The sequence below is a fragment of the Anarhichas minor genome, unplaced genomic scaffold (assembly GCF_050575085.1).
Source record: "Anarhichas minor isolate MPS153535 unplaced genomic scaffold, ASM5057508v1 ptg000017l, whole genome shotgun sequence".
In the NCBI taxonomy this organism is placed as follows: domain Eukaryota; kingdom Metazoa; phylum Chordata; class Actinopteri; order Perciformes; family Anarhichadidae; genus Anarhichas; species Anarhichas minor.
In genome coordinates, this window is record NW_027466463.1 from 18,426,821 (window position 1) to 18,452,893 (window position 26,073).

The 26,073-nt window shown below is 42.0% G+C and overlaps 2 protein-coding genes across 4 annotated transcripts; both read right to left on the minus strand.

Annotated features, from left to right (window-relative positions):
* Positions 1-683: 683 nt before the first annotated feature.
* On the minus strand, positions 684-4,907 carry vps25 (vacuolar protein sorting 25 homolog). Its single transcript, XM_076094073.1, has 6 exons — positions 4,813-4,907; positions 2,968-3,113; positions 2,821-2,874; positions 2,618-2,706; positions 1,992-2,067; positions 684-1,510 (listed from the first exon to the last, which is right to left on the minus strand). Exons 1-6 carry the CDS (start codon positions 4,857-4,859, stop codon positions 1,398-1,400), a joined length of 525 nt encoding a protein of 174 aa, XP_075950188.1. The 5' UTR covers positions 4,860-4,907; the 3' UTR covers positions 684-1,397.
* Positions 4,908-5,539: 632 nt separating this feature from the next.
* Positions 5,540-25,839, minus strand: arhgap27 (Rho GTPase activating protein 27). Of its 3 annotated transcripts, XM_076094070.1 has the most exons (17): positions 25,021-25,839; positions 15,142-15,600; positions 14,038-14,256; positions 13,508-13,588; positions 13,208-13,330; positions 11,599-11,685; positions 10,199-10,266; positions 9,978-10,065; positions 9,440-9,541; positions 9,125-9,223; positions 8,476-8,575; positions 8,201-8,335; positions 7,502-7,600; positions 7,332-7,409; positions 7,074-7,205; positions 6,828-6,933; positions 5,540-6,694 (listed from the first exon to the last, which is right to left on the minus strand). In XM_076094070.1, the coding sequence occupies exons 1-17, from the start codon at positions 25,822-25,824 to the stop codon at positions 6,517-6,519; spliced, it is 2,958 nt and encodes a 985-aa protein (XP_075950185.1). In that variant the 5' UTR covers positions 25,825-25,839; the 3' UTR covers positions 5,540-6,516. The 3 variants fall into 3 exon arrangements, with proteins under 3 accessions (XP_075950185.1, XP_075950184.1, XP_075950183.1); XM_076094069.1 differs by having other exon boundaries at positions 7,074-7,409; positions 10,199-10,260; XM_076094068.1 differs by having other exon boundaries at positions 7,074-7,409.
* Between the last annotated feature and the right edge of the window lie 234 nt (positions 25,840-26,073).

Below are 26,073 nucleotides of genomic sequence, written 5' to 3' on the forward strand. Positions count from 1 at the left end.
AGGGATTTGAGGAGTGTTTGCAAACTAGTACTCTTTTAAAACCCCAACATTTCATTAGCGTGGTCTGCTTTTCATTTCATGCGTAATTAGTGTCCAAAAAGAGCTTTAAAATCTAAATGTGGGCCGTATTGTGAGCTGCATAGGAAACGAGGGGACAGTGTCTCAGAGAGGATCCATAAACTGTGTTTTTTGATATTTCCTTGTATTTATTAGCTGGATATGTGCCAGGTATAGCCCCCCCCCTGTTCACTTCGCACTGTGAGCAGGAGCCCAGCAGAGGAACAGGACGTTCCCTCTTCTAATTGGCCCCTCACTGGCAAGTGCATCTCTAGTTTCTCTGAATTAACGAGTCACTTCACTAAAGTCTGTCGTCATTTGGCTAACCTGAATGAAGGTGTGCAGTGTGCGAGTCTAACCTGCAGGGGGAGCCACACAGAGGACAGAAGCTGAAACAGGACACTTTTATCAGCCAAGGCCACCCTGGCTGGGCCCCACCTGTCCCGCACACACACACACGCAGGCTTGTTATCATCCCCACGGGCACGATGTGAGTGGATCATCTGTTCAGCACAGCTGCAGGCAGAGATCCCCATCACTGCGGTGCACGTCTGCACGGTGCTGTTAACATTATCACTCATGTTTTACACACAAGACGTCTCAGAGAAACAAAAAGGAAGCACGCATAGCAAATTTCTAATTTATTTACCTACAGGATATGAAAAAAAAAGAAAGTTGAAAATAGACAGAGAAAGAGAGGATATAACAGTAGCTACAGCACAATAACAGGATGACAGCAATCTGTACATGAAGTCCACTATTATTACACTCGGCTGAGTCGGGCCAGGATTGGTGGTTCCGAGTCTCTGTGGTGTTCCTCTTCTCAAAAGAAAAAGTCCCCCTGGTGTTGCATTCTGGGATTCCTTTGGGATGTCTCGTTGACTCAGAGGAGAAACAGCCGAGCAAAAGCTTCACAGCTAATTATACCCAGGAGATTTGTTAACAGGGGAGGGGAAAGGAACAAAAAAAATAAATCGGGATAAAACTAGTCGTATTTACAATAAAGAAACAGCTGGTGGGGAGAGATTTCCCCCGGAGTATTCAGATAGTATTTAGTCCCCTGAAAAGGCCCATTGCATGTTTAAATGGCAACAAGTGTTACCTGCGACAACTTTAAACGTGGCGTCACCTCAAATGCTCTTTTTTCCCCCAAAAACACTTAAGAAATGATATTGCTTCTCTTCCAATGAGACAAACTAAAAGGCAACAACGACTGCAGGACAAAGCGTCCTCTGGGCTGAGCATTGAGGTGCACCTTGGGAAAAATGTGCCCCGCGAGGTTCAGTACGAGGCCTCCCAGATGGAGTGTGTGTGTGTGTGTGTGTGAGTCCAGCATCGCTTCAGAAGAACTTGACCCCCTTTCCGTCATCCATGGTGATGATCTCTGCTTTGCCGTCGGTCTGTAACGCCTGCAGCGAGCGCAGCAGCATCCAGTCCTCTAAACCGTGGAACTCTGCAGGAGCAGATTACAGTTACGGGCAACAAGTTTGCACATTTCTCCACAAAAACAACCACTTCTAAAAACTGCACAGATCTTTCATTTTAATTGAAATATATTGCACATATTTTATATTATTGTTTTAAATATTTTTGTTGTAATATTCTTCTTTTCTATATTGAAGCTTTCTGATTTTAGCAATACTTTTATGACAAAAACCTACTGATTCTGAATCAAATTCTGATAAAAGATTTTTAAAAAGAAGTGATATAAACAAATAAAACATACAAGATGAATTAAAAATAATACAATGAATAAAAGCCTCTCCTTTTGTACTTTGGAGAAGTGATTTAAAAGATGTCAGTGATTCTGCAAAGTGTCCTTGGACATCCTTTATGTTTACTCTCAGTGATCAAATATATTTAAATAAGTTAATGAGCCTGAAATCCAATGAACGGACTCCGATTCATCTTTACGTTTGTAAATGGTTCCGTACCTTCACCTTCTGTGTCATCACCATTAGACAACTCATAGAGCGTAAACACAGAGTTGACCATCCCGATTTTGGAAACCTGAAATGTTAGAGAACAGAATAGTGATCAATGAGGACGGACACAACACGTGTTAAAAGTTATTTTTGTACCGGAGGCATGAGATCTGGAGCACACGGTTATAAATAGAGCCTTTAATGAGGTGCAGCAACTAAAGTTTTGACAAAGTCGTTAATCAGACATCCAGGTCTGCTCATAGTGAATCATCCAGCCGGGACTTCTGATAATCTCTCTCACTGTTGTTTTAATTTGAGTTACATCATCATTCCTGATGATCTGTCCTTTTACCCGGCCGCCCTGATGCCTCAGCGGTCCTTTCCCTGTCTGAAAGTCTCTGTCCTTTAACATGTGTACATGTAAACAGCTAATTACAGCCCCGGTTACACATCAACATGGGTGAGAAATCTAGCTCGTATGACATTTAAGAAATCAGGTTACATGCTCCGACGACAGCGGATTACTCTGCTTTCAAATGTACTTCTTATTTATTGCTTCAGAGAACATTTCCTCCTCTTGGTCAGATGTACACAGTACAGACAGAACGGCATGTGTTTTAGGGTCCATGACTCACCCACTGGTGTATTAGCTTTCCCCATTCCTCCGGTCGTCTCCACATCACTAAACACCGAGACTTGTTTTTGTCCAACCATTCCAGGTTTCCTGAATCGTTGAAATAGGAGAAAAAAAAGTATATTTCTGTTTAAATGAATTCACTGTGAGACACAATGAGAGAAGTATTCCTAAAATAAACATTTAGACAGAAGAAAATTTTACCTTTTTTCCTCAAGTCCTCAAACACAACCTGAATGGCTTCCATTGACAGTTTTCCTGGAATTCAGTTAAGGGCAAACCAAAAGACATAAAGTAACAAATGTTGATGCTTATGGCCTCGACTGAGCCACAGGTGGACCGTAAGGATACGTTCTATCTTCTTGTTGTTGAACACGGGGCTCTCCTGAGCCTCCATGAGGTCCAGGGTGTAGAGCTTGTGGTGCCGGCAGTAAGACAGAGCCAGCGAACACCAGGCCGCCAGCTGCTTCTGCCTGGTGTCAACATTGGGCTGAAGCCTGTCCACAAAGAGAGAGAGAGAGGAGCAGAAAGACGGTAAACAGGAAGTCATACGGAACCGCAAACACCAGACGAAGATTCAATCCACCTGTAAATGTAGCGTGTGTCTCGCTTTCCTTAAAAATATATATTTAACATCACATTCAGACCATTTTATCAAAGTCTGCTTCTTCTTGTTATATGCCATTTATCCCACGGTGTCTTCAAATTCTGTTTTTAGTGAATATTTGGACAGAATAAAACCATGTTATGTTTTTTCAGGTATTAAATTCACTGAATTAGACATTCCTATTTAGTTAGATTTTCTATAAACACTTTCCCAACTGGATTTACATAATATTCACTATTTTTGTCCACCGGCTTTTGGTCTGGTATGTTAATATTAATTGAACAACATATATTTCTTACAATAATGTTTGTAGAAAGTCTTTTCCTGCTTCAACAGAAACAATGTCCTCTGTGTACAAAGCCTCTGGAATGAACGTTAACCCTGATCACACCTCACTGATGCTGTTGAACGGAAGCAAATCTCTGCATCCAGGTTTGAAAGTATTGTGTAAAGCTTTACCAGTAGAGTGGAGGCTTTTATAGCAGCAGATTGAGATGTTTAATAATCACGTTTGAGCCCTGTTAACATCGAATAATCAGCATTTTTCTGATATGCGTCGCTGATCCTCCCACATTCTCTACCTATACACTTCTGATATTTTAATATTTTACTGACCGCTTTTAAGGCTCTTCATGGCCTCTCCCCTCTTAGTACCAGACACACCTTTGAGATGCTCGAGCAGAAGTCTTTTGTCTGTTCTCGAGGCCCGGTTTAAAGTTAAAGAGGGCAGAGCGTTTGCATTCATGGCCACGAGGCTCTGGAACAATCTGCCCGAGGGAATCTAGTCGGCTGAAGTCAGTGATCTCCTTTAACTCCTCTCTAGAAAATTACTTTAATTGGGAAGCCTTATTATGATTTTACTTGAGCTTTAATTTAGGTAGGGGGGTTTACTGGGAGCTGGAGAGGTGCCGGTTCGCGTCCTTGGCAATGCCGAGGTGCCCTTGAGCAGGGTACTAAACCACCAACTGCTCGGGGCACCTGTGCACAAACATCTCTCCATTAATGCATGCGTATAGAATAGAGTTTGTGCTTGTGTGTGTGTGTAAATATTACAAATAACAAGAGCTTTATTTTTGTAGCCTTTATGAAGCACTTTGTGATGTGTGTGGATTTTGAAAAATTATATAATTAAAATATAGTGTGCAGCCATAATTAAAAAAAACATTTGCAGTGGAATCATACATCTGAAATTACAAAACCAGCCAGGTCACATAATCTGATGGGTCACATAATTGGCTGTAACACTGTTTAATAGCTATGAACACAGCTAGCTAGTGCTAACAGCTAACGTTAAACTCATTCTCTGAACTTGCACACACCAGCGTTGATTATCTACATGTTAATGTTTGTAAATATCCGCATGCAGTCGAGCCTTATTGGGTTAACATGCGTGGCTGTTACACAAACTTTAGAAAGCTAGTAAGTAGAAAAATAAATCCACTTCCTTAGCATTTTGTGTTTCGTTTAGCCATGTAGCCGAGATAACGTGATGCTAGCTCTCAAAAGCAACGTACGTCGATTCAATAACAAGGTAACAATGGCGGCTAGTAAGCAGAGTTGATAAATGGTTTAAGAAAAAGTTGACTCACGTAAAAAACGGTGGGAAACTATATTGCCAGGGCCACTCAAAACTCATTGCAGTTGATGCGGTGTTCACAGCTGACAGCTTCCGGAAGAGCGTCCACCCCCTCAAATGGTTCCGACTAGCTACACTGACTTTACAAAATAAATAAAATAAATGGATACAAATAACTGTAAATATACATGGAAATATATAAAACAAAAATATTAACAAATACATACATAAACAAATAAATACATAATACATTAATATTAATACATAAATTAATAAATATAAGTGTGAGGGTTAAAGCCTGAGTAGAATATAATATCTGATTGAATTCAAATTAAATGCATTTAGCAGATCACGAAGAAGAAATTAAAATATTAAACAGGTCAGTAAACTGTAAATAATAGGAAGCATATTAATGCCATTGTATGGTCTAATAAATGGTCTAAAAAAAATAAATATTTACAAGTTAAAAATGGTTCCACCTCGACCAAGGTGCAAAATGTAGATGCTGCATTGATAACCATTGGTAATGATGAAAAAATAACATTAGAAACAAAAACACTCTAAAAGGGGCAATTCTGTGCAAGAGCACTTTTATTTGTGTTCAAGTACATTTTGTTGATCATACTTCTGTACTTGAATTTCAAAATACCAGATAGTTGTGAATTTCTCCCATTTTTAAGTTGTTCATTTACAGACATAATTTCATGAGCCTTTTGACAAGAATAAATAAACAGCTGTACTTTTTTACAAAGTTATTTTTTTATTATGGAATAACTTGTGCAATTTCAACAACATTCAGCATGAATATGCCTTCTATTTCTATTTACAGGTCATACATCTCTTCTAGAATCCACTCTACTGTTTCATGTTCAGACCGATCGTACCGTCAAAAAGATGAATCATTAGTTTATATTTCTATGGTGTTATTATACAGTTTCTTCAAGGACAGCATGACATGGCATTTTATTCAGTGGAAAATAATCTATAGGTTGCACAAGTATTCTATGTCATCATCTATTTCACAGCGAGATGTTGGTTTTAATATTTCTTATTATACATTTCTATATTACATTACAATTCATGGGTAAAAATAACACAATATTAGAACACAATATCAGTTATTGCCATACGTGATATACTGTAATTTAAAATTCAAAACAATATTTAAATGTCATTCAAATTTCTAAAATAAAGATGGTAGCAATCTCATTGATCATTTCTTTAGGAGAGCGTCAATGCATCCGTCCAGGCTTGACTTGGGTTCTATTATCGCCAAAAAATACAAAATAGACAATTAAAATCTCCAGAAAGAGACTTGTGAGATTAATACAGCTCGAGTAATCTGATAAACTCCTTCTTCAACTCAAGCAACAAGCTTGTGTGGCTCAATCAGACAATACTGCCAAAGACAGATCCAACAGTGTCAGCCTCCTACGGAGTAAATCTGGACTAAACATTGGTTAAAAATGCTTCAAATATTCTCAGAAAAGACCATTTGAAGATCCTTTTAATCTCATTTTTACGTGGCTAAACCTCAAATAGTCTGAGCAAAGAAAACTTGAAGAGCCCTTTAACTTATTTTTACGAGAGGAGTTTCATCTTGGATGTTGCACTGAAGCTGTTTATGTGAATGCATGGAGGGTAAATCTAGCACTTCAAATAACTTGAGCACACTGAGACGTTTGTGCAGGTTCTGCACTGGAGGCCTGTGACCGCTTTAGCTGGAGAAGAAGATGCGCTCGTATTCGTTCAGGACGAGCTCCACTATCTGGTTCTGAAAGACCATGTGCATGGCGATGTTGGACGCCTCCATCTCTGGCCGAAGCAGAGTCGGGCCGAATACAATCGCCACATTCTGCACAGTCATGCGATTGTCCTCTCCATATTGAATGACCCTGTGAGAGAAGAAAATAGACGATCGTATTGTCAATTCAATAACACTCTTACAGCAATATTTATTCATCTGTTATAGATTCTCAAACTGTTTGGTGGAAACATGCAAAGGATCAAATTTAAATAAAAAAATACCTGCGTAAATGCCCAAAAAGGAGTTTCATGGTATCATGATTTGAAGGGGGAAGTGAATTGACCAGCTCGTACATGCAAGACACTTTTGTTTTGTAATCAGGAATCCCTATAAAAACAGGACAAAATGAACATCAACCAATCACCAATACCGTCATTCATGTTAGTTTTAAACATTGTCTGTATTTAGACTGAATACACAAATAGAATGTGTTCAAATTAGATTTATGGATTCAGAAATCTGCTCACTGATGGCTGTGATGAACTTATTAAAGTGGCTGAATGGGAAAAGTGGCTCGGGAAGCTCTCGGAAAAACAGCTTCAGCGCTCCGGTGATGACGTGAACGTCCTCCCACTGGCCGTCCTCGAGGTCCAGATCCTCTGTTTGAACAAAACAGGTGCACAGCCCATTAACGCACGGCAGGGGGCGCTGCTGTCTGCAGTGAGCTGCAGTGTGAATCCTTCTACATCTGGAGTCATTGATTGAATTTAACTTGTAAGATTTACCATGATCGGCCTTGAAGCGTAGTTTCTGGATGACGGCGAGGTTCCCGCTCACTCTGTAGAGTCCATCGATGTCTAAACCTGCAAATCAACACATCAGGAAGTCAACTTCTTCACTGCACACAGTAAGTAAAAAAAATACTTCAGGCAGTGACTCAAACATGGTGGATTACCTCTCGTTTCCACTGCTTTGATACATTTCTCCACAAAACTAGGAACTGTGGTCTTCTCTTGTGCACACAGAGTGGCCAGATGGCAACCAAACACATTGTCTACAGGGAGGAAGAACATTATCAGTAGTAGTAGTAAGAGAGGTAGTAATAGTTGTAGTAGTAGCAGTACTATCACCCCATCGAAGACATGAATAGAGACAGAATCAATACACCATTTGAGAACATGTAGCTATGTTGGGAAAATAAAAATAAATAACAGAGATAGAAGAAAATATAGACAGAAATGCAGCTGGTGGGGTTCAACAGAAGTTCAACATGTAACTATAGATTATGTGTCAAACATCAAGTATTGATAAAAGTATAGATTACACCGTGACAGAACACAGCATAATAAGCAGTGGTACAATCTAATGCAAAATAAATAATAAATATTTATAGTATAATATAGGAGATTACTGTCTTATTATTATTGTGTTTTGTCTTTCTTCATGTTATATTTCTTTATGCTGTCTTTCTGCAAAACAAACGTCCGTGTGTTCAATATAGATGTGTTTACATACATATATATATATATACGTATCACCACAAACAGTGTGAGTGTTCAAGGTCTGGTGGAGTGAAACTCACTTCTCCATCAGCTTCTATTCAAATCAGCCCCAGCCCGAAGAGCCCTACCTCGTGTCATGTGTCTGAGTTTACCTCGGATGTAGCCCTTCTCCTTCACAGACTGCAGCGTGGGCCGCTTCATGAGGAACTTCATCAGCTTGGTTCGAATCCGCTTCTGGTCCGTCTCTCCTGCAGAGCTGGTTGAGTGCGTGACGCTCGGCCTGGAGGCTAAAAAAACAAACAAAAACAATGTTTGACTTTTAAATAAGTGTAGCTCTCAATGGGTTCTGATGCGTCTAACTGGGTCAGAACGATGACATCATTCATGCCAGATTTAAACAAGGAAATACGTTTGTTTTTTTACTGACATCTTTGCTTGTCAATGCCGCCTGCAACCTTGTCATCTCGCTCTACGATCTTCTCATATATGTCCCCGTCCTCGTCCTCTGAATGATGGTCCAGGTACTCCTGATGGACAGACGTACAAAGTAGAGTCAGTCAGACTGATCGCTCACCGTCGACTGCAACATTACCGCAGTTAAACCTGAATTAAACAGTATTTTGATTTGTCAAAAAGTAGAAAGACAATCGCGTTTTCTTTAAACTGAATTCAGAAACTTGACCACACACTGCAAAAAATCTCCCATTTGTCTGTAACTCCATTGTAGAATGGAACATTTGGACATTTTTTTTCATAATAAGGCCATATTACACAATCTGCCAGCTACCATCAGTCAAATGTTGTACATCATTCCTCAAACTGTCTTTGGTGAAAGCACTTTTTTAACAGGTTCTTACAGAGACACTTTAAACTAGATTATTTTATAAGCACAGGGTTAAGGGTCATTGAACACTGAACGTACTTGTCCCTGCTAATTCACTGATAGTGAAATTTGTTGTTTAAGTCAAGTTTGTCTGTTACTTGTGAGATAGAAATAACTTCATAAGCCAGAGATTTTTTTGCAGTTTAACGTGGATCATTTTCATGTACCAGTTATGGACGACGGCCGGACTTACCAGTTGTCGTATGGTGTCCATTAAGACTTTGTGCCAGTCTGTGATGATGCTTTCTGTATCGTACTGTATCAAAAACTCCACGCCGTTCTTGCCTTTTAACTGGAGGAGAGATAATGAGATATTGGGAAGCAATCATGAATCACAAACCACATTAAGATAATTCCCAGACCACTTATTATAATATCTTATATAAATACACAAGATCATGTTTCAGTTGAGAGGCATAAAACCCCTCAGTTTTTAAATGTGTTTTCACATGTGTTATTTGCTCGTGGCACACGCTGCATTGTGTTCCATGTCAACAAACAAACACACCTCTAAAACATTCTTCTTGCTGGACTTGTCCTTTGACGCCCGGCCAATCGACGCTCCTCGCAGGTCCACCGTGACCTCCGGAACAATCTGATTGGTCTTGTGCTGCGTGGAAGAAAAAAAAACAAAAAAACAAACACAGCCGTTTACAAAACTGGCGGCGCCGCATTCCAAGAGACGAGCTGCGTTCAAACAAAAGCGGTGAGCGTCCCCGAGGGATTTATCATCCGCGCTGTCACTCCCCATAAAGGTGACGTCACACACATGCTGCAGTGTAAAGTTTCAACTGTTTTCTCAGGTGTAGAACATGATACCAAAGTGAAGGAAAAAAAGCAGCTTCAAGACAAAAAAAAAGAGGAAAGGTCAGTGACTAATTCTGTCTATAAGCTTTCACCTCATCACAACCTTCTCAGTAATGCACAGAATGCAACATGAGCAGAGAATGCAGCATGCAGGTGTCAGATCTTCGTATTAACGCACTTTCCTCCCACATACAAACATGCCAGTGCTTCAGTTATTAATATTTAAGTGTAGGTCGTACCAAGGCCCCCGTCACTGCAGACTTTGGGTCTTTGTGGAACGTCAGCACTCCTCCGTGGAGAACCGTCCACGTCTGGGCCCAGTTTTTCCTTCAGATGGGGGAATAACTGTCAGAAACACAGAACAAGGCAACAGAGCGCTTTGGGGGGGGAGACGACACATGACTCCAAACACACAAAGACTGAAACGTGAGCGTGTCCTCAAAGTGAAGATTTAGCTTACCGTACTTTCTTGCCGTTCTCACACACTTTTGTTTTGTTGAGGATCCCGGCTTTCTCCAAGTTCTGCACCTGAAACGGTCACAACATCTGAATTCTTTATGGGCCATTTGTAATTGTTACGCTCGAGTGAGAAAGTCAAGCTAAGTGTTGATGTGAGGGACACACAATTCTGGTTTGGGTCGAGCACAAACTTGATCAGTCCAGCCATGCATGCATGCATGCATGCAGCGTTCAGGATGATGAATTCCTAATATGAAGAATATCCTCATCCATCTATGTTTAGAGTCACTCAATCAACTGATTGTTGGTTTTGGTCTTTTTGTGTAATTTGTTGATAAGAAGAAACAGAATCAACGTCTCCTGGTTGCATGCGTTGGCCAACCAGTCCATTTGCAGTTTAAGTCCATGTCTGTCACTTCATCATCTCATCCAGTAGACATTTGAGTGAGATTATCATAACGAGCACATGGATTCACGAGTCACAGTTCTTATCCTTTCATCCTTGAGTCCAGGTGGACGTTTGTGCAAAATGTAAAGAAATTGCCTCCAGGCTTTCTGAGGTATCACGAGAATGGGAGGAAGTACGTACTGTACGATCATGAGTTGGTTTCACGTCCTGCTGTAGTCAGATAGCTCAGGAGCTAATCCACCGAACACTTCACTGCAGATTTTTGAGTAATGAATGTAAAATGCACAATCTGCTTTTATTCCTCCACACCGGCAACATCCTGTTTAGACAAGCATTCATGTAGCATGTGGTATTTCATGTTTCAACTTCTGTCTTATGACTGTTTCCCTTGTGTATTTATGTTTTATCTATTTGATTCTACCTGATATTATTTTATTTCTTTGACTGTGAAGCACTTTGTGACTAATGGTTTTGGGTTGTCCATCCGTACATCCGTACGTTGGTTGTGCATTGTACATGTAAAAGTCAGAAATCTGAAGTGAGGTTTACGGTGGAGTAGCTCCTGAGCTACCTGAATACAGCAGGACACATGAGGAATATAAACAGCAGGTCTATCAGGTGGGCAGTGTGGTTGAAAACATGCGTCCCAGCAGAGGGAATCCATGCACTTTGACGCAGGGAATGAAACAAACGCTCCGTGAGTGATTTAAAGTCACACCTTCCACCCGTCATAGATAGACGCTGCTATCTATGAGTCGAGCTCAGGCGAGCGCTCAAACCAACAACCCACATTATAGCGCAGCCACCTGGAGGTCAGATAATAGGGGTTTCTCCAGGGTCTAAACCCAAAAGCCTTAAGAGAGAGACAGAACACCGTTCAGATACGAGGCAGCTCACAGTGCTGAATAAGTGCTAGTAGCTAACTGGGTATTCTTTCAGCCTTGAGTTATTCTGGAGTAACAAATATCAGCAGACTGACGGATTCCACTCACGTTGTGCTGCGTCTCTGGAGAGTTTCCTGTGCTGGAGCTCTCGCTGCTGTAGTCGGACGTCTTCCTCCTGTGAGTTGGTATGAGCCTCTGAACAACAGAATAAGGTTTAGTTTAGAATAACAACCACATTTACATTTCTTTGAACGGCGTACGCCTGGTCTCTAGAGTAGCTGTGATTGTGAAGGAAAACTCAGTGATGATAGCATCACAACACATCGTCCTTTTGCTTTCTTAATTCTTTCATTCATATGGTTTTCCTCTGTGGTTGTGTTTATGCCTCAATAAATATATAAAAATCACTGGAGCTTCTTTTAAACAGGCCTCCATAGTCATCACAACTGAAAAAAACAGACACTTTAAGACCGAACGAGTTTATCACAGTTTGGACTCCTCGAGTTTTAAGTAAAGAAAGTCTTAATGCTCCAGCATACTATGTGCATCCCTTTCCTGTTGGTTTTTCCCAGTTTGATGTGGAAGCAGTTCATTGGTCTGCGCAGAGCTCTGACCTCAACCCCATCGAATCATTTTGGGCTGAAGCGAATGCTGCCTGCAGGCCACTAATCATCAGTGCTTGAAGAGGAAAAGAACAAGTGCTAGTACTCTCCTTATTCACATGTTGGCATGTGTACCGGCCCGTATCAGCGATCACTATTACATCATGAAGTTCCACAGTAGATAAAACACCCTAGATTGTTTTTTTGTGTCCTCCCTCAAGAAAATGTTTTTGACGAGTTATGACGAACAGTTCACCAATTATTTTTAGAAAAAGGACGTGAACTTTTTATTGATAGATTACAAAACCCCCCTTCCCCGTGTCTCAGCTTGTCCTGATGATGTCCACATTGTTTTCATCATCGTACGGTTTATGAGACATGACATTTAATATGAATCACCACAAGAACCTAATATGGAGCAGGAGGAAAAAGTACCGGCAGCTTGTGAGAAAAAGTCAAAGAGTGAAAGTTAAAAGTGCCCGTACTGCTCACTCTAGTGGCTGAATGGAAGCCAGGTTATAACATCTTGCAGTAAGGCATTCCTACAAGAGTGGAGGTTGTTATAGCAGCAGATCAGTGCCCATTATTTTGGAATGACTTGTCCAACAATCACATGTGTTGGGAATTCTCCCACACAATTCTCCACATACTTTTGGCCAGTTCGTGTGTATCCCCACATTGTATGTGCCAAATTCAACCACAACTAGGAGACACATCTACAAACACAACTACGGGATCAGATCACGTTTTTTCTTTTTTACGTAAAAAACACAGAGGCCAGCCCTATTCTTCTGTTGTGCCCTCGAGCAAGGTGTTGAACCCCTGACTGCTCGGTAGGAAGAAGGCTGCACTTGTATCCAGCAGCCCTCCCCTCCCCCCGCAGCTCTTACCTCAAGCTGTTGCCGTAAATACGAGTGCACACTGCAGTTGATTTGACTTGCTAAATAAGGGTTTAAAAACCTGGGAGTGCCCTCACTTCTTCTGGCTGACTAAAGCGTTCTGTCTAAGCTTTGCGGTTACACCCTGGATGAGTGATACAGCATACGCATGTACCTGCAGGTCTGAGTGAGTGTGTGTGTGTGTGTGTGTGTGTGTGAAAGTATGAATGTGGGTACCCCTTCATCCTGGGCCAAGCTGAGCTGTCCAGGTCCCATGGTGTGCCTCCAGCTTTTGATGACCGACAGATTGCCTGCCTCGACGCCATTCTCCATCCTGAACTGACCAGCAGCTACAGGGACCTGAAGGGACCAGAACACATTTTAGTTTAGTCATAGTTAAAGTATTTGAAACCCTGAGGGACCTGTTTGACTTCAGACGAGAGTACATTTAAGACTTTGTGTCCTGAATGGCACCTATACTTCTACTGTGCATCATGAACAAATGATTGATCCCCGTGTGCAGCGAGGGACCTTTACCTCAGGCAGGGTCCACTGAGACCTGGAGCCGTCTCTCAGATAGTAGTAGGTCTGCCCTCGATCATCCACAGACTTGATCCACTGTGGCACAACAAAGATTTCTTTGTTAGAGATGATTCAAACTCACTGTTTGATTTCCCAAATAAAAAATAGCTTTTAAGTATTTTCACAGCTTTAGTTGACTCACTAGAAAGAAAAATTACTTTAATCCAAAATAGCTTAACATGTAAAAAGTTTGTTTCCAATATAATCTATTCATATTATGTGAAAATATGAATGCTTTTGAATTAAAAGAATATCCTACAGTGATAGTAACAATAAGATTGAGGTAGGGGACCTAAAGGAGTTGCACAATACTTTTCTGCTCCCTATGTGATTATTTTATTGATTATTACATTATTTTACTATTATAAAAGCATCTGCACGCTTCAAACTAAAGTGCTTTCTGCAATCAAATAGCATAGAAATATCTCTTAATTGAAGTCTATCTTAACTGTACTTCATCTTCCTCTGTCACTCCATGGAGCTACCTGCTCTGGAGAGTGCTCATTGGTGAACACCCAGGTCCCGTTGGGTTCCACACTGAGGTTCCAACCAGCCGGGGTGCTGCGGTCCAAGTTGGCCCGGGGGATGATGGTCTGGCTCACATGACTGAGGGTGTACTCTTTAGGTGGGGGATCCTCGTATCCCTCCGGCTGATCAGCAGCTGAGTATTCCTGTGAGGGGTAGTCCTCATCGGGTAGAGGAGGCTGGGGAGGGAAACACAGCGAACATGAAAACACACGTATGTAAATACATCTGTGAGTTTTAGTGCAGATTAACGAATGAGTGATGTTCTCTTTGTTTGACCTTTGGTGCAGTTAATTCTTGTTGTTCTGTGGAGCTTTATAGGTGCTGGTACACGGCTTTTGTGACCTTTGTAGAGAGCAAGGCTAGCTATTTCCCTCTGTTTCCAGTCATTGTGCTAAGCTAAGCTTAGCATATTTAACGTACAGACGCAAGAGTGGCGTCGATCTTCTCATCGAAGTCTTGACAAGACAGCAAATAAGTGTATTTCCTAAAATGCCAAACTATTCCTTTAATCAAACCATTGCAGTGATCACTAGACCTGACACTGGTCTTTGTGTTGAAATGTTGCTAAATCTCACTGAATAATGGCAAATGAATACTTTCCCACTATGACCCAGATACTCAATGACTTTTCCATGACTTTGATAAATAACTCACAGCATTTCCGTGGCCTCAAAGTGCTTCTTTCTAGCTCACAAAAGCCATTAAGGGGCAGAAAAAGGGGTCACTAGTTGCTTGCGTTGTGAGGAAAAACAGCTGAAAACCATCGAATGTTTGAATAATGTGTCATATAAAGTGGAGCATTTGAACGATCTCTCTTGAAACTGTCCGGAATAGTAATAAAATAAATTGAGGACAAATGTCTTTTATACTTAGGGGCACTATGTTGGGGACATTCTGCACTGGAACTGTGAGCTTTCCTAATGAAAACCAGTCTTGTCTGCTATGTAGGTGCAGGGGATTTAATTCCATTAAAAGCAGACCGTATTTACAGCTTTCCCCAGGGTGAAGCTAAAACAGGAGACAGAGAGGGAGGCTAAGTAGAGCAGCCAGGCAGTCCTTACCAGCCCGTCCTCGTGAAACCTGTGCACGCTCATGGGCTCCATCAGAGCGGGGTACGGGCTCAGCTGCTCCGGGTGCTCCCAGGACGTCTTCCCAGACATTGCGTTGTAGAAGTAGGGGCGACCGCTGGTCTCATCCACCAACTGTTCCCAGTCGGAGATCCACGCAGGCGGCGAGGCGGCGGCCGGAGACAGGGCGGGAGATTGAGGAGGCGAGGGGGAACAAGGTGGCTCAGGGTCCGTGGGGGAGTCTAGAAAGGGGTTGTCCCAGGTGGTGCGCCCCGTGGACGGGTGGTAGTAGTACTCCTGTCCACTGTCTCGGTCAACGTGCGCCTCCCATCCCTCTGGGTCGAGGTAGGAGGGAGAGTAGGACGAGGGAGCCGAGGGGGGAGACTCGGAGATGCTTTGCCGAAGTTGTGCTACATTGACGTACACGGCTGACCGGAGACTTTCATTCTCCACCTGTGGGAAGGCCAAAAAAATAGAGATGGAGAAACTCAAGTACAGGCACAGGTGTTTCTACAGAACAAGAACTAAAGATAATGTGGTAAAGACATTTTTTAGTAAAACAAGCTTGCAAAAAGTGTTTGGTGTACAAGGTTACAGCTGTGTCAAGTACCAGGCTTCAGCCCCGCCGCTCTCACTACAGCATAGATCTGAATAATGTCACCCTTCCGCATCTGACAGAGCACCATAGCACAGGAAGTAGCTCACAGCTGAAAACAAAAAAAGACACACCACAGAGGCGTTCCCTCCACAATAATGATCATTACCTAATTCTCCTTTTCAAAAACACCTACACAAAACAGTGCAATGGTCCCGCGTGAAAACAATGTCCAGAGGTTTTAAGTGTGTGTGTTTTGCTAAAATAACCATGATGAATGCTGGATTAAATAAAACAAAGACAAAGAAAAACTAGGTTCCCATCATCAGGTATTGCCACGCAATGCAAATCATCACAACTCATTTGTTTAAAGAGCAACAATTAAGAGTGAAACTGCGATGTGATGAAAGGCTGCCTCTGTCCTCAGCACTCTGAAACTGTTGCACAGTGAAAAGTGTCACCATTACACTTGAAATGACCCCTGCCAGGATAAAAACAATGTGATCTTTTCTCTCCTGGGCTCCACTGAGGCAACTCTTCCTCACCCCCGTCGCCCCGCAGAGCTTTTCATACGACTTCATGATGGCACTGCACTCTTTCAGACGACGCTCTAACTACCTCTTGTCTCTCAGCTATAGCCTCATGGTCTATATTTACCGAGGCCTGAGCCCCATCTGTGTGTGAGTGTGTGTGTGTGTGTGTGTGTGAGTGTGTGTGTGTGCGAGCTGCATCCGTTCATCACTCTGATAAATGTGCAGTGCTTTACTGAAGAGACATGTCAGAGATGCCAACAGGCACTGGTGGAAACTAAGTACATGTACTCGTGTAATGTACTTAAGTAAAGTTTTGAGGTACTTTACTTGACTATTTCATTGTTATTCTACTTTATACTTCTACACGCTAAATAAGACCTCAGAGAGGCCGGGTTAGAGTCCCGAGACGGGGTTGGAGTCCCGCGTTTAGACGGGGTTAGAGTCCCGCGTCCAATTGTCCGGGTTAGAGTCCAGAGGCGGGGTTGGAGTCCCGCGCTAAATAAGACCTCAGGGAGGCCGGGTTAGAGTGTTTCAATGACTGTTTTTATTGTTTCAATGTATGTTCTTAATTGTTTTTTAAATCTCTTTTGCCTTATGTTTTGATGCTTTTAATGGTTTTATGTGAAGCACTTTGAATTACCTTGTTGTTGAAATGTGCTATACAAATAAACTTGCCTTGCCTTGCCTTACAACACCAGAGGCAAACATTGTAATGCTTTGTTCAGTGCACAAAATCTCCTTATCAAGTCATTTAAGTCTGTAATTGAGTTGTTTCTTTAAAGATGAGTTCTAATATTCCCACCGTAGAAATAGAACAGAGTAGACCAGACATTCACATTCGTTTGTTGCAGGATGGTCAGAGTGGCGGACATTTTTTATGTGTACCGTTGGCGTAATTATGAATCCCACTAGTCTTCTTGGCAAGACCCGCCCTGCGTAGCTGGTTTAGGTGGAGACGAGTGGTTGAAGTTAGGGTCAGGATAGCCTACTGGTGAAGGCACAGGACCTGAACAAGTCACCAGTAACTCGATCCTTTCACTTGTTTTAGAAAAATAGGTTTTAGGACGTAATTATAGACATAAACAGTCTATAGAGCAGTTAAAATCAGCTCCACCTCAACCCGACCACAACTAAAATGCTATTTATACATTGATACATCAGTACTGTATTAATAATCGTTATATGTATAATAATATATATATGTATGTAGAATATGTATAATACAACACCATCAGAGGGAGTGACCATTTCCTGTGTGAGTACTTGTTATACTTAGCTGATAATACTTCTGTACTGTGAATACATTTGCTTGTAACGGAGTATTTATAAATTGTGGTATTGTGAAGGATTTGAATACTTATATAGATTAAAGTGGTTAACATAAATAGCATTTCCACATTATGGATTTCACGATCAGCTGTGTTTTTCATCCGTCTCTTCAGTGTTATCACTTTGCTTCATCATTGATCTCAATCTGACCACGAGGCTGTCGACGCGGACAACCAGACAACTGACCCCTAAACACATTGATTCCAAACCACAGAGGCAGACAGAGGAAATGAAAGAGCTGCATCATTGATCTCTGAAATAGCTACGCTGGAATGCCCCCAGCATGCAATGCAAGGAAAACTGTACAAAGAGATCAACAAACACTATGATGCAAATGTGTGATAGATTGTCATCGCTTTGAAAGAGAATACCACAGAGTACTAGCCTGCAAATATATCAGTCCAAGTACCTTTACTCTGGTACACAACTTCAGTACAATTTTGAGGTACTTCACTTTTTTTTAAATGTTTTATTACGATGCTACTTTTCAGAAGGAAGTATTGTGCTTTTTACTCCACTACCTCTATTTGACAGCTGTAGTTAATACTTTTCTAGACTTTACATACAAAAATATCATATTTTATAAAATACATTTTCAAAAATTAAACCGGTTTCAAACCTTCCTAAAAGTTCTACCAGATGTTTTCCTTCTGAACTTCTTAGATAGTTTCATTTGAATGATTGCACAAGGTTAAACAAGTTTCATTATTTCGCAAAAAAAAAAGAGGAGTCGAAAACATGATTCCAACTTTTTGTCAAAGAACTTTTATTTTCTTCTTTCCGACCTCATTAACCGTCTCATGACCTCTATGATTCATATCGTGACTCCTATGAGGGGCCGGACCTCTATGTTTGGAACCGCTGAGAAAACCTCACATAGAACTAGCTCCACCTCGACCAGAAGTACAAATTTAACTTACAATGATGCTCACATATTGAGCAATGTCACGCATATGCAGAAGGAGTACTTTTACATTTTGCTCAGTCTGTATTGTCTGCCTGTTGTCTTGACTATAAAACACAAACCTTCGGAAGAAAAGGAACAATTTGAGCACTAAAATGTTCAGTCACTCTTGTATTTTGACGCAGCTATGCACTGTATGTATCACTATTATGTTACACATCATAACTATAGTTCTCTGGTCTGGTTGTTGCGATATAAAGAGTTAGTCTTGTTCCCAATATCACAAAATGTCGACAAACGAAACTATAGAATTCAGACCTAAACGCATGAATTCAGAGTTTCTCGCTGCGTCTTTCAGATACAAAAGACACGTTAGAGACTGAAGACCACATGAAAGTGTTCACTAACATCAAAACTAAAAATCTAAAACCAACATTGAGAGAGTGAGCTTTTAAGCGACACCATCAGTTCACTATTTATACCACTTTACTTCAGTACAGGAAAAGAAACAAGTGCAGGGGTGGCATGTTTACGCGAAGCCGGAAGCAGGACTGTCATCAAAACACAAAGTCATATAAAGCACGCTGACCACAGAGACTCCAAATTTACAATGTAGCAATAAAGAAGCGCTTTGATGTCGTGGTGATGGCCTACCTGAGGAACCACCGGGAGAGTCAAGTCCGGCTTGGCGCTGTGACCTGACCAGACCCTGGAGTACATGTCCACCATGTTTAATTCGTTCTATCGAAAAGGAGCCATGTATCCAAACATGCAAAAGGATGCCGAACTGAAGTGGCTCGAGCGTGCGACCGCGTTCGATCAACTTGTGATGGGAGAGAGGCAAACGCACATACATGAGCAAGCCCTCAACGTGCACCTCCTCCTCCTCTCGCAGCAGCTGTGACAGTTGCAGCCCAGATAGAAAAGAAGAACTGTGAGCTCTGGTACAATAGCAGCAGGAAGAGGCTGTGTGTGTGTGTGTGTGAGAGGTGTGTGTGTGTGTGTGTGTGTGTTCACATGCATAAATTGCTGTGCACAGGGTAGGGGGGCAGAGGGCAACTGTCTGTGGAGCCAAAAGCAGAAAGAGACAATAAAGAGAGTTAGATAGAGGGAGCAAGAGAAACTGTGCAGGTCACTTTAACCTACTTCCTGCTTGTGTGCCTAAATGATGAAGGAAATGTCTGCATGGAAACTACATTCATGCCCTTTAGTTGAGCGTTATACTCAAAAGAGAATGTTACAGAACAAGAAAACACAAAAAGCTACTTTGTTTTATCTTCATGGTCAGTAGCTGCTGTCCAGTGTACAGTATTCCACCCGCTACGCTACAGTAGGTCACTCAGCCAAGAATGGGCTAAAATAAGGGAAGCAATAATTTCCCACAATGTTGTGGGAGTGCTGCTTTTGACCGGCCATTCTGATGAGACTGCGTGTTGTTAAAACGAGTCCACGAGGCTCGAAACAGGAAGTCTGGTTTCAGGGCCAATTGTTGTGAGACCATCACTTCCTTCTTCATGGGGCAACACGAGCGAGTCTGCAGACAGCGGGCGGACGCTTTGTGGCTGTTTTAGTTTTTTGAGACTGTCGGGTTAATCTCACATTAGGCCTGAGGCTTTGTGGGTAACTCTTGGGTTCATATACTACTACATCTGTGCTTGCCGATTGCTTTCGAAGTTCCAGCATGTGTCACGGCTGTGATGAATCAATGCTTCCTGGAAAACGTTTCACATTTAAGTTCCCATATCGTAAAAACTTATTTTTTTATTTTTTATTAAAGAGCAGGTTTAAGTGCTTTACAAATACTATAAAAGCATCGAAACGCTCGTTCCGTGCAGAAACACAGTTCGTGATCATTGAGACCAGTGTGTGGGTGGATGACATCAGCTGACAGGACGTAAACATGGACCCATGCTGTTGACTAGCATCGCGCTAAAACAGAGCATTTCAGACAAAGGGTGAATCCAGGTACATTCAGACAGACGGTATGAGAAATATTAAGAGTTTTTAACATTAAAGCATTTAAACATGTTTTAGTAGAAACCCAAAAGACAAGTATGAACCTGAAATTGAGCATAATAATGTCTCCTTTAAGTGTCTGGACAGATTATAGTTTGCCATTCAAACGTGCCTTGGAAAAACCTTGAAAACGTTTATACAGGTATGTCTGATTTGTGAGATTACAGCAGAGTTTTCTCTGCTAGGGAAAACTGTTTCTATTTATCTTGTTTTAATTGGAAGATGCAAATGGATATCTGGTAGCACTGCTTTTAACCAACTGCGTTAAGACCTTACAAGCTGTTTTCGAGCTTGATTTCCATCCGTATACGTGGAGAAGACAACGCTCTCCCCTCAGCAATGCACGAAGCAGCAATCTGCCTGATTACTTAACCACATTAGCACTCATCCAATCAAACAATGGAGCACCAATTTGGGGCCCAAATCACGCCACATAGCACACAGTCGAGCTATTGAATCAATCTGGCTCCGCCTCCTCTTACATCACACTCCTCATGGCCCAGAATCCAGGATAACTCCCCAAAAAAAGACCCAATGTGGAATCCATCAGCTTATCATGTTCTTATCTTTGCACTCCGGGCCACGTTTGCATGCCTCACAGATTCCTCTCACTCTTACTCTGTGTGGGTGAAGTGTTTTCTGAGTAGAAGAGGAAATATCAAAAGGAGCAGTTGTTGCAAAGCTCTCTGAGGCAACTGTGACTCCCACTCTTTTGCAAGGGGTGCCACCTTGACATTTAGTTGCAGGTGAAAGTAGATATCCACAGTCTGCATGCAGAGAAACGGAAAACCGAAGTATTCAGGACTTCAGCTGTGATTTTTGCCTCCGAGAAGCTTCTTGTTTGCATTAATAACTGCAACAAAGCACCATTGTATTCAACTGATCACTGCAATAAACCTGTCATTATAACTTAACCAAAACATTTCACAAATACTAATTGCATAAAAGACATTCCCGTACACATATCTCATGCAACTCCAAAGACGAGCTGCAAGTTGTCTCAGAGACGTTTCTGCTTTCTCTTCTTGCTTTGCATGCTGGGTGTGAGCACACAATAATCATATTGTTTATGAAACATACTCTTACGCCTGCCTCTCATGTGCATCGGACTCAAAGAGCTCAGCTTTTGTTTTTCTGAGAAATAAACACTCCAGCTGTCTTTGAGAAACCAAGAGGCTCGTTCAGCAGCACAACCTTCTGTCCTGAAGGGATTTCCAATATCGTCCAAAGACTCTTGACCAGACAGAATGGTGTTAAACGACCATTGAGCTCTGTGATTAGAATGCGATACATCGAGCGGAAACTTACTGTCTCTCACATGGTACACGAGGTGCTTTCAGAACAAACAGTTCAGGTGAAACACCTGCACACACCTGTGTGACATGAAGGCTGCTCAACCCGAGACAAGCTCAACTGGTTAAATAGCAAAACGCATGTTCTCAGTTATACAATTTCACCAAAGAATGAAAGACTCGTCCTGGAAGCGGAAAGCTACACCTGTTCGCACTCACTTGATGGACACTCGTGTTCAGTCAGGCAGACGTGCTCGGAGAGGTCTGACGAGGCACTCTCACGCTACCTGTTGGAGCAGTTTCTTGGCATTCGATTCAATCTGTTTGACAAAGCACTGTACTCTTGCTCTCGACGAAGCTACGGATCCTCTCACAATATGGAAGAGCGGCCTCGGCCGTTCAGCTTTATAATAATCCCATCGGCTGCAGCGTGCACAAGAGGACAAAAACAGAGGGTCACTTTTCTCTTTGTTGTCCCCAAAAGACCAATGGAGACCTTCTGACAATTATCTAAACTTTTGAGTGATAAAGATTCATCGGGCATGTTTAATATTCATCATGGAGCTTCAGAGAGGTTCTTGCAGTGAGTACAGACACACTGGTGCCATAAACAGCTATAATAATCACTGCAACATGATGTAAAGGCCCCACAAGGAGAAGAACGTCACCATAAAACTAAAACTAGGCCTCGTCATGCACTTAAGTACGTTTTATCTGCAAGCTGTAAAATGAACCAAACTTTGGATTTCCCAATCCCAACTGGATTTGTCATCCACTTGCCAATCTTAACATTCCCACCAGAGACCAAAGAAACAGCCCACATGCCCTTGATATTAAGCGACCTACATTCGGGGGCTAATTGCAAGTTCTGCACATTACACATGCACACACACGCCAACTGCATGGCAGGGCTGGCACTAAAAGCTCTAAAGCCCTGCTTGTTAGGAGTCAGGCCAGACCCCCCCTCCTCACCATGGAGACGGCCCTCCATTGTAGGGGTGGGGGGGTACTGCACTTGAGGGGTCCTGGCACGTCTACAGTCCTGGAGCTCATTCATTCATGCTGAAATAGAAACGCAGTAACTACAACGAGTGTTAAAAACGCAGGGGATTCATACATCTAACTGTGTTTAAAGTGATGCAAACCTCCCACTAAAGCAACACACTGTGCTGGTAATAACAGGATGCACACAGTCACTGGGTTTACTGGGAGAGGCTGCACTCGTTACAGTGTCTCACACACACACACGCACGCGCGTGCGCGCGCACACACACACACGACGGATGGAAATCTCACCAAACACTTGACAAACTCACTCGTGTCTCGTAACCTTGCAACAGGTGCAAACAACAATGGCCGTGAAACTTACCCGAAGCAAAAAGTAGTTGTTTGTATTCAACTACATCCAACCGGGGAAGCAGGCAAGGCGAGCTTTTATGTTCGCAAATGTCTCATCGTTTTCGGTTAATCACAACTCTCAGGATCGTCGTCGGCGCTGGAGAAACCAGGTAGCAGCTGCAGGTGGAGGAGTGGCCGTCGGCTTTCGGGTTAACTCGTTCCTCTCCTCGGAACAAGCCGACACTACCTGTTTCTAACCTGTTCTCTCGAGTTACATCATTGGCTTGTGCGGCAAATTTTACCAACGCTAAAAAGTTGATAACAAACCCTCCTCCTGTCTGCACTTCTTCCTCAACTACTCACCGAAAGTAAAGTATACACAGCAGGTAATAAAGAAAAGGGGACTCCACGCCCGCAGACTTTCGCCTTAAACTGAGGTATTCAGCACCTCTTTTCCTCGCCCATTGAAATGTCATGAAGGGGACGGCCGGCTATTCATATGCTAATGAGCTGGCACGGATGCTGTGAACTCAACCAATACGTTATTCTAAAAAAGTCTGGAGCTCCACTGCAAAACAAGTGTGACAATCAACAAGTGATTCAGTCAGACGACCGCTAAAATCTACTCAAATCTAACAAAATCTACTCATTAGTGGAAAGTAAACAAGCCGATTACTCAAGGACTGTTGTTAAAGGGGATTTTACACATAATTAGTCTTTTAAAGTACTAACGTTTGTGTGAATATTGCTGTTTAGCTCAAAGCCTTTTTGTGGCTCTAGGGCAATACAGATCGATGGAGTATAAATTCGATGTACTTCTATTTTATGTTCTTGTACTTCTACTTCGCTACATTTTAGATGGAGATATTGTACTTTTCTTCTCCAGTGCGTTCACGTTGACATACATTATTTACTTTCTGGACAAAACATACGATGATGCATTTCTATAGATTAACCTACCCAACAGTATGTAAAGTGTAATAATCCAGTAATAATATAATATATATCATACTAGTACATCACTCAGAGGGGCTGTTTTCTGAATTATGAGTACTTTTATTGTTGATATAATAAGTAGGATATAATTTGTACTTTTAAATGTTAAATAGACTATTTTGAGGCACTTCCATTCATGCTATACCTCTACTCCACAGTTTAGAGGGAAATATTTTACTCTTTACTCCACTATCAGCTCCAGTTTCTTTCAGATTAAGATTCTACACAGAAAACTTGTATTGTTTATAAAATGATTCCTTGTTATGGACTACCCAACATGTGAATTAACATATTAATTAACTGATAACTATGTAGAGTAGTTAGAATTAGCTCCACTTTGATGAATCACAATATTTAAATGCACTTGTGATTACGATGAGTAGTTATCTTTTTAATACTTTGTTGTTATGTTGCTAATAGCTCTGTTCTTTTCCTCAGGTTTTGAGTGAACAACAACAAGTTTTACACTTTAAATATTACACTTGACCCGTATTCTTCTCAGAGTTTTTAAAATGTCCACCCACTTACAGAAACTTGCAGCCAATGGAAAACCTCTTGACACTCACCTTATGAATACTATTACATGTAATGTGTATTTTTTATTTGTAATTCATTTTGATCATTTTGTAGAGATATGTTTTCACATTGACATAAAAGGTTTCTGTTGGCAAAAAAAAACACTTTAAATCTGTTAATTCAAAGTTGTGAGACAATAAAACATTAAAAACTTCTTCTCACTGTACTGAAGCAGCACAACCTTTTGATGTGATGAAAATGCGCCACCTGCTGGCTGTAAAACCACAGTGACACGTGTTGATCTCACGAGTCAGACTGAATGATGAATAAATAACATGAAAATGACAATCTTACCTGGTCAATGGGATCTTCATCTGTAGGAGGAGTAACTTCTGCATCTTGATTTAAGTTCTGCTGCTCAATCATTAACGTGTCATCTGAAGCAACGGGACCGGGCAGCTCAGAACATTCTGGGAAGTTCAGCACCGGTATGGTGTCGTATATGGGAGAATTAGGGGGTGAAGGGAAGTCCTCATCCTCATCGAGTACAAACGTTTGTGGCTGTTCTACTTTCTCATCCTGCGGGGAGTTTTCAGGCTGTCTCTGTCCGTTTTGGACCTTTGGCACAGGATGAGATTTTGCATATAGTTGCAGGCCGTCAGCATTCACCTGTCCAGACGTCAAAGAAAAGCCTTCTGCTGAACTGTGTGTCTGTATATTATCCTGGTTGTGTGCAAAGCTGCTGGTGGTTGGTTCCTCCTCTGGATTCTCACAAGGCCTCACATCTGGTATGTTCTCACAGGGCCTCACATCTGGTATGTTCTCACAGAAACCAAAAGTGGAGAACCGGTGAGTCTCCCTCGAAGCATCCGGAGCAGATGCACGAATCACTGGTGTTATATTAGTCGTGTCCTCTGGTTTAATGTGAGTCACACACTCAGGTGAGTCCACCTTATTGGGACCAGGAGAGTCCTCACTAAGCGTCTTCACATACTGTGCGGGGACATAGAAGGGTCTGGTGTGCTGGTCTCTGCGGACGTGCCACCAGTGCTCATTCGTTTTGGAGACCAGGACGTAGCTTTCATCAGGCTTGATGGACACGAGGTGACCGTCCTTCGCCGTGTACTCAAATCCGTGCAGCACCAACACCAGCTCCATGCTCCGGTGCAGCCGTTTGTGTCCTCTGCGCTAACGTGGACACAGTGTGAACATCTTGGAGCTGCAAATAGAGGAAATGTGAAGTTGGTGTGGCTTTTAAAAAAGGGGTTGTTGTACTGTAAATGTCAGTCAGCAGCTCACAGTTCACTGTCACCCTTCCACCTCTTTTAACCTTGTACTCCCTTATGCTGTTAGTGTCATGGAAGGATTATGAGACAATTATGAGACACATAAAAGCCCCCCCCTCCC

What these genes read in the sequence shown, in the direction of transcription:
- vps25 (XM_076094073.1), bottom strand. Translation starts at nt 4,859, where the DNA reads ATGAGTTTTGAGTGGCCCTGGCAATATAGTTTCCCACCGTTTTTTAC. An exon ending in CAACAACAAGAAGATAGAAC is followed by an intron (nt 2,875 to 2,967) that starts GTATCCTTACGG and finishes ACTGAATTCCAG; the next exon opens with GAAAACTGTCAATGGAAGCC. An exon ending in TGATGACACAGAAGGTGAAG is followed by an intron (nt 1,511 to 1,991) that starts GTACGGAACCAT and finishes CTGCTCCTGCAG; the next exon opens with AGTTCCACGGTTTAGAGGAC.
- arhgap27 (XM_076094068.1), bottom strand. Translation starts at nt 25,824, where the DNA reads ATGGAGCTGGTGTTGGTGCTGCACGGATTTGAGTACACGGCGAAGGAC. An exon ending in GGTTTCACGAGGACGGGCTG is followed by an intron (nt 14,257 to 15,141) that starts GTAAGGACTGCC and finishes TTCCCTCCCCAG; the next exon opens with CCTCCTCTACCCGATGAGGA. An exon ending in CGGCATTGACAAGCAAAGAT is followed by an intron (nt 8,336 to 8,475) that starts GTCAGTAAAAAA and finishes TTGTTTTTTTAG; the next exon opens with CCTCCAGGCCGAGCGTCACG.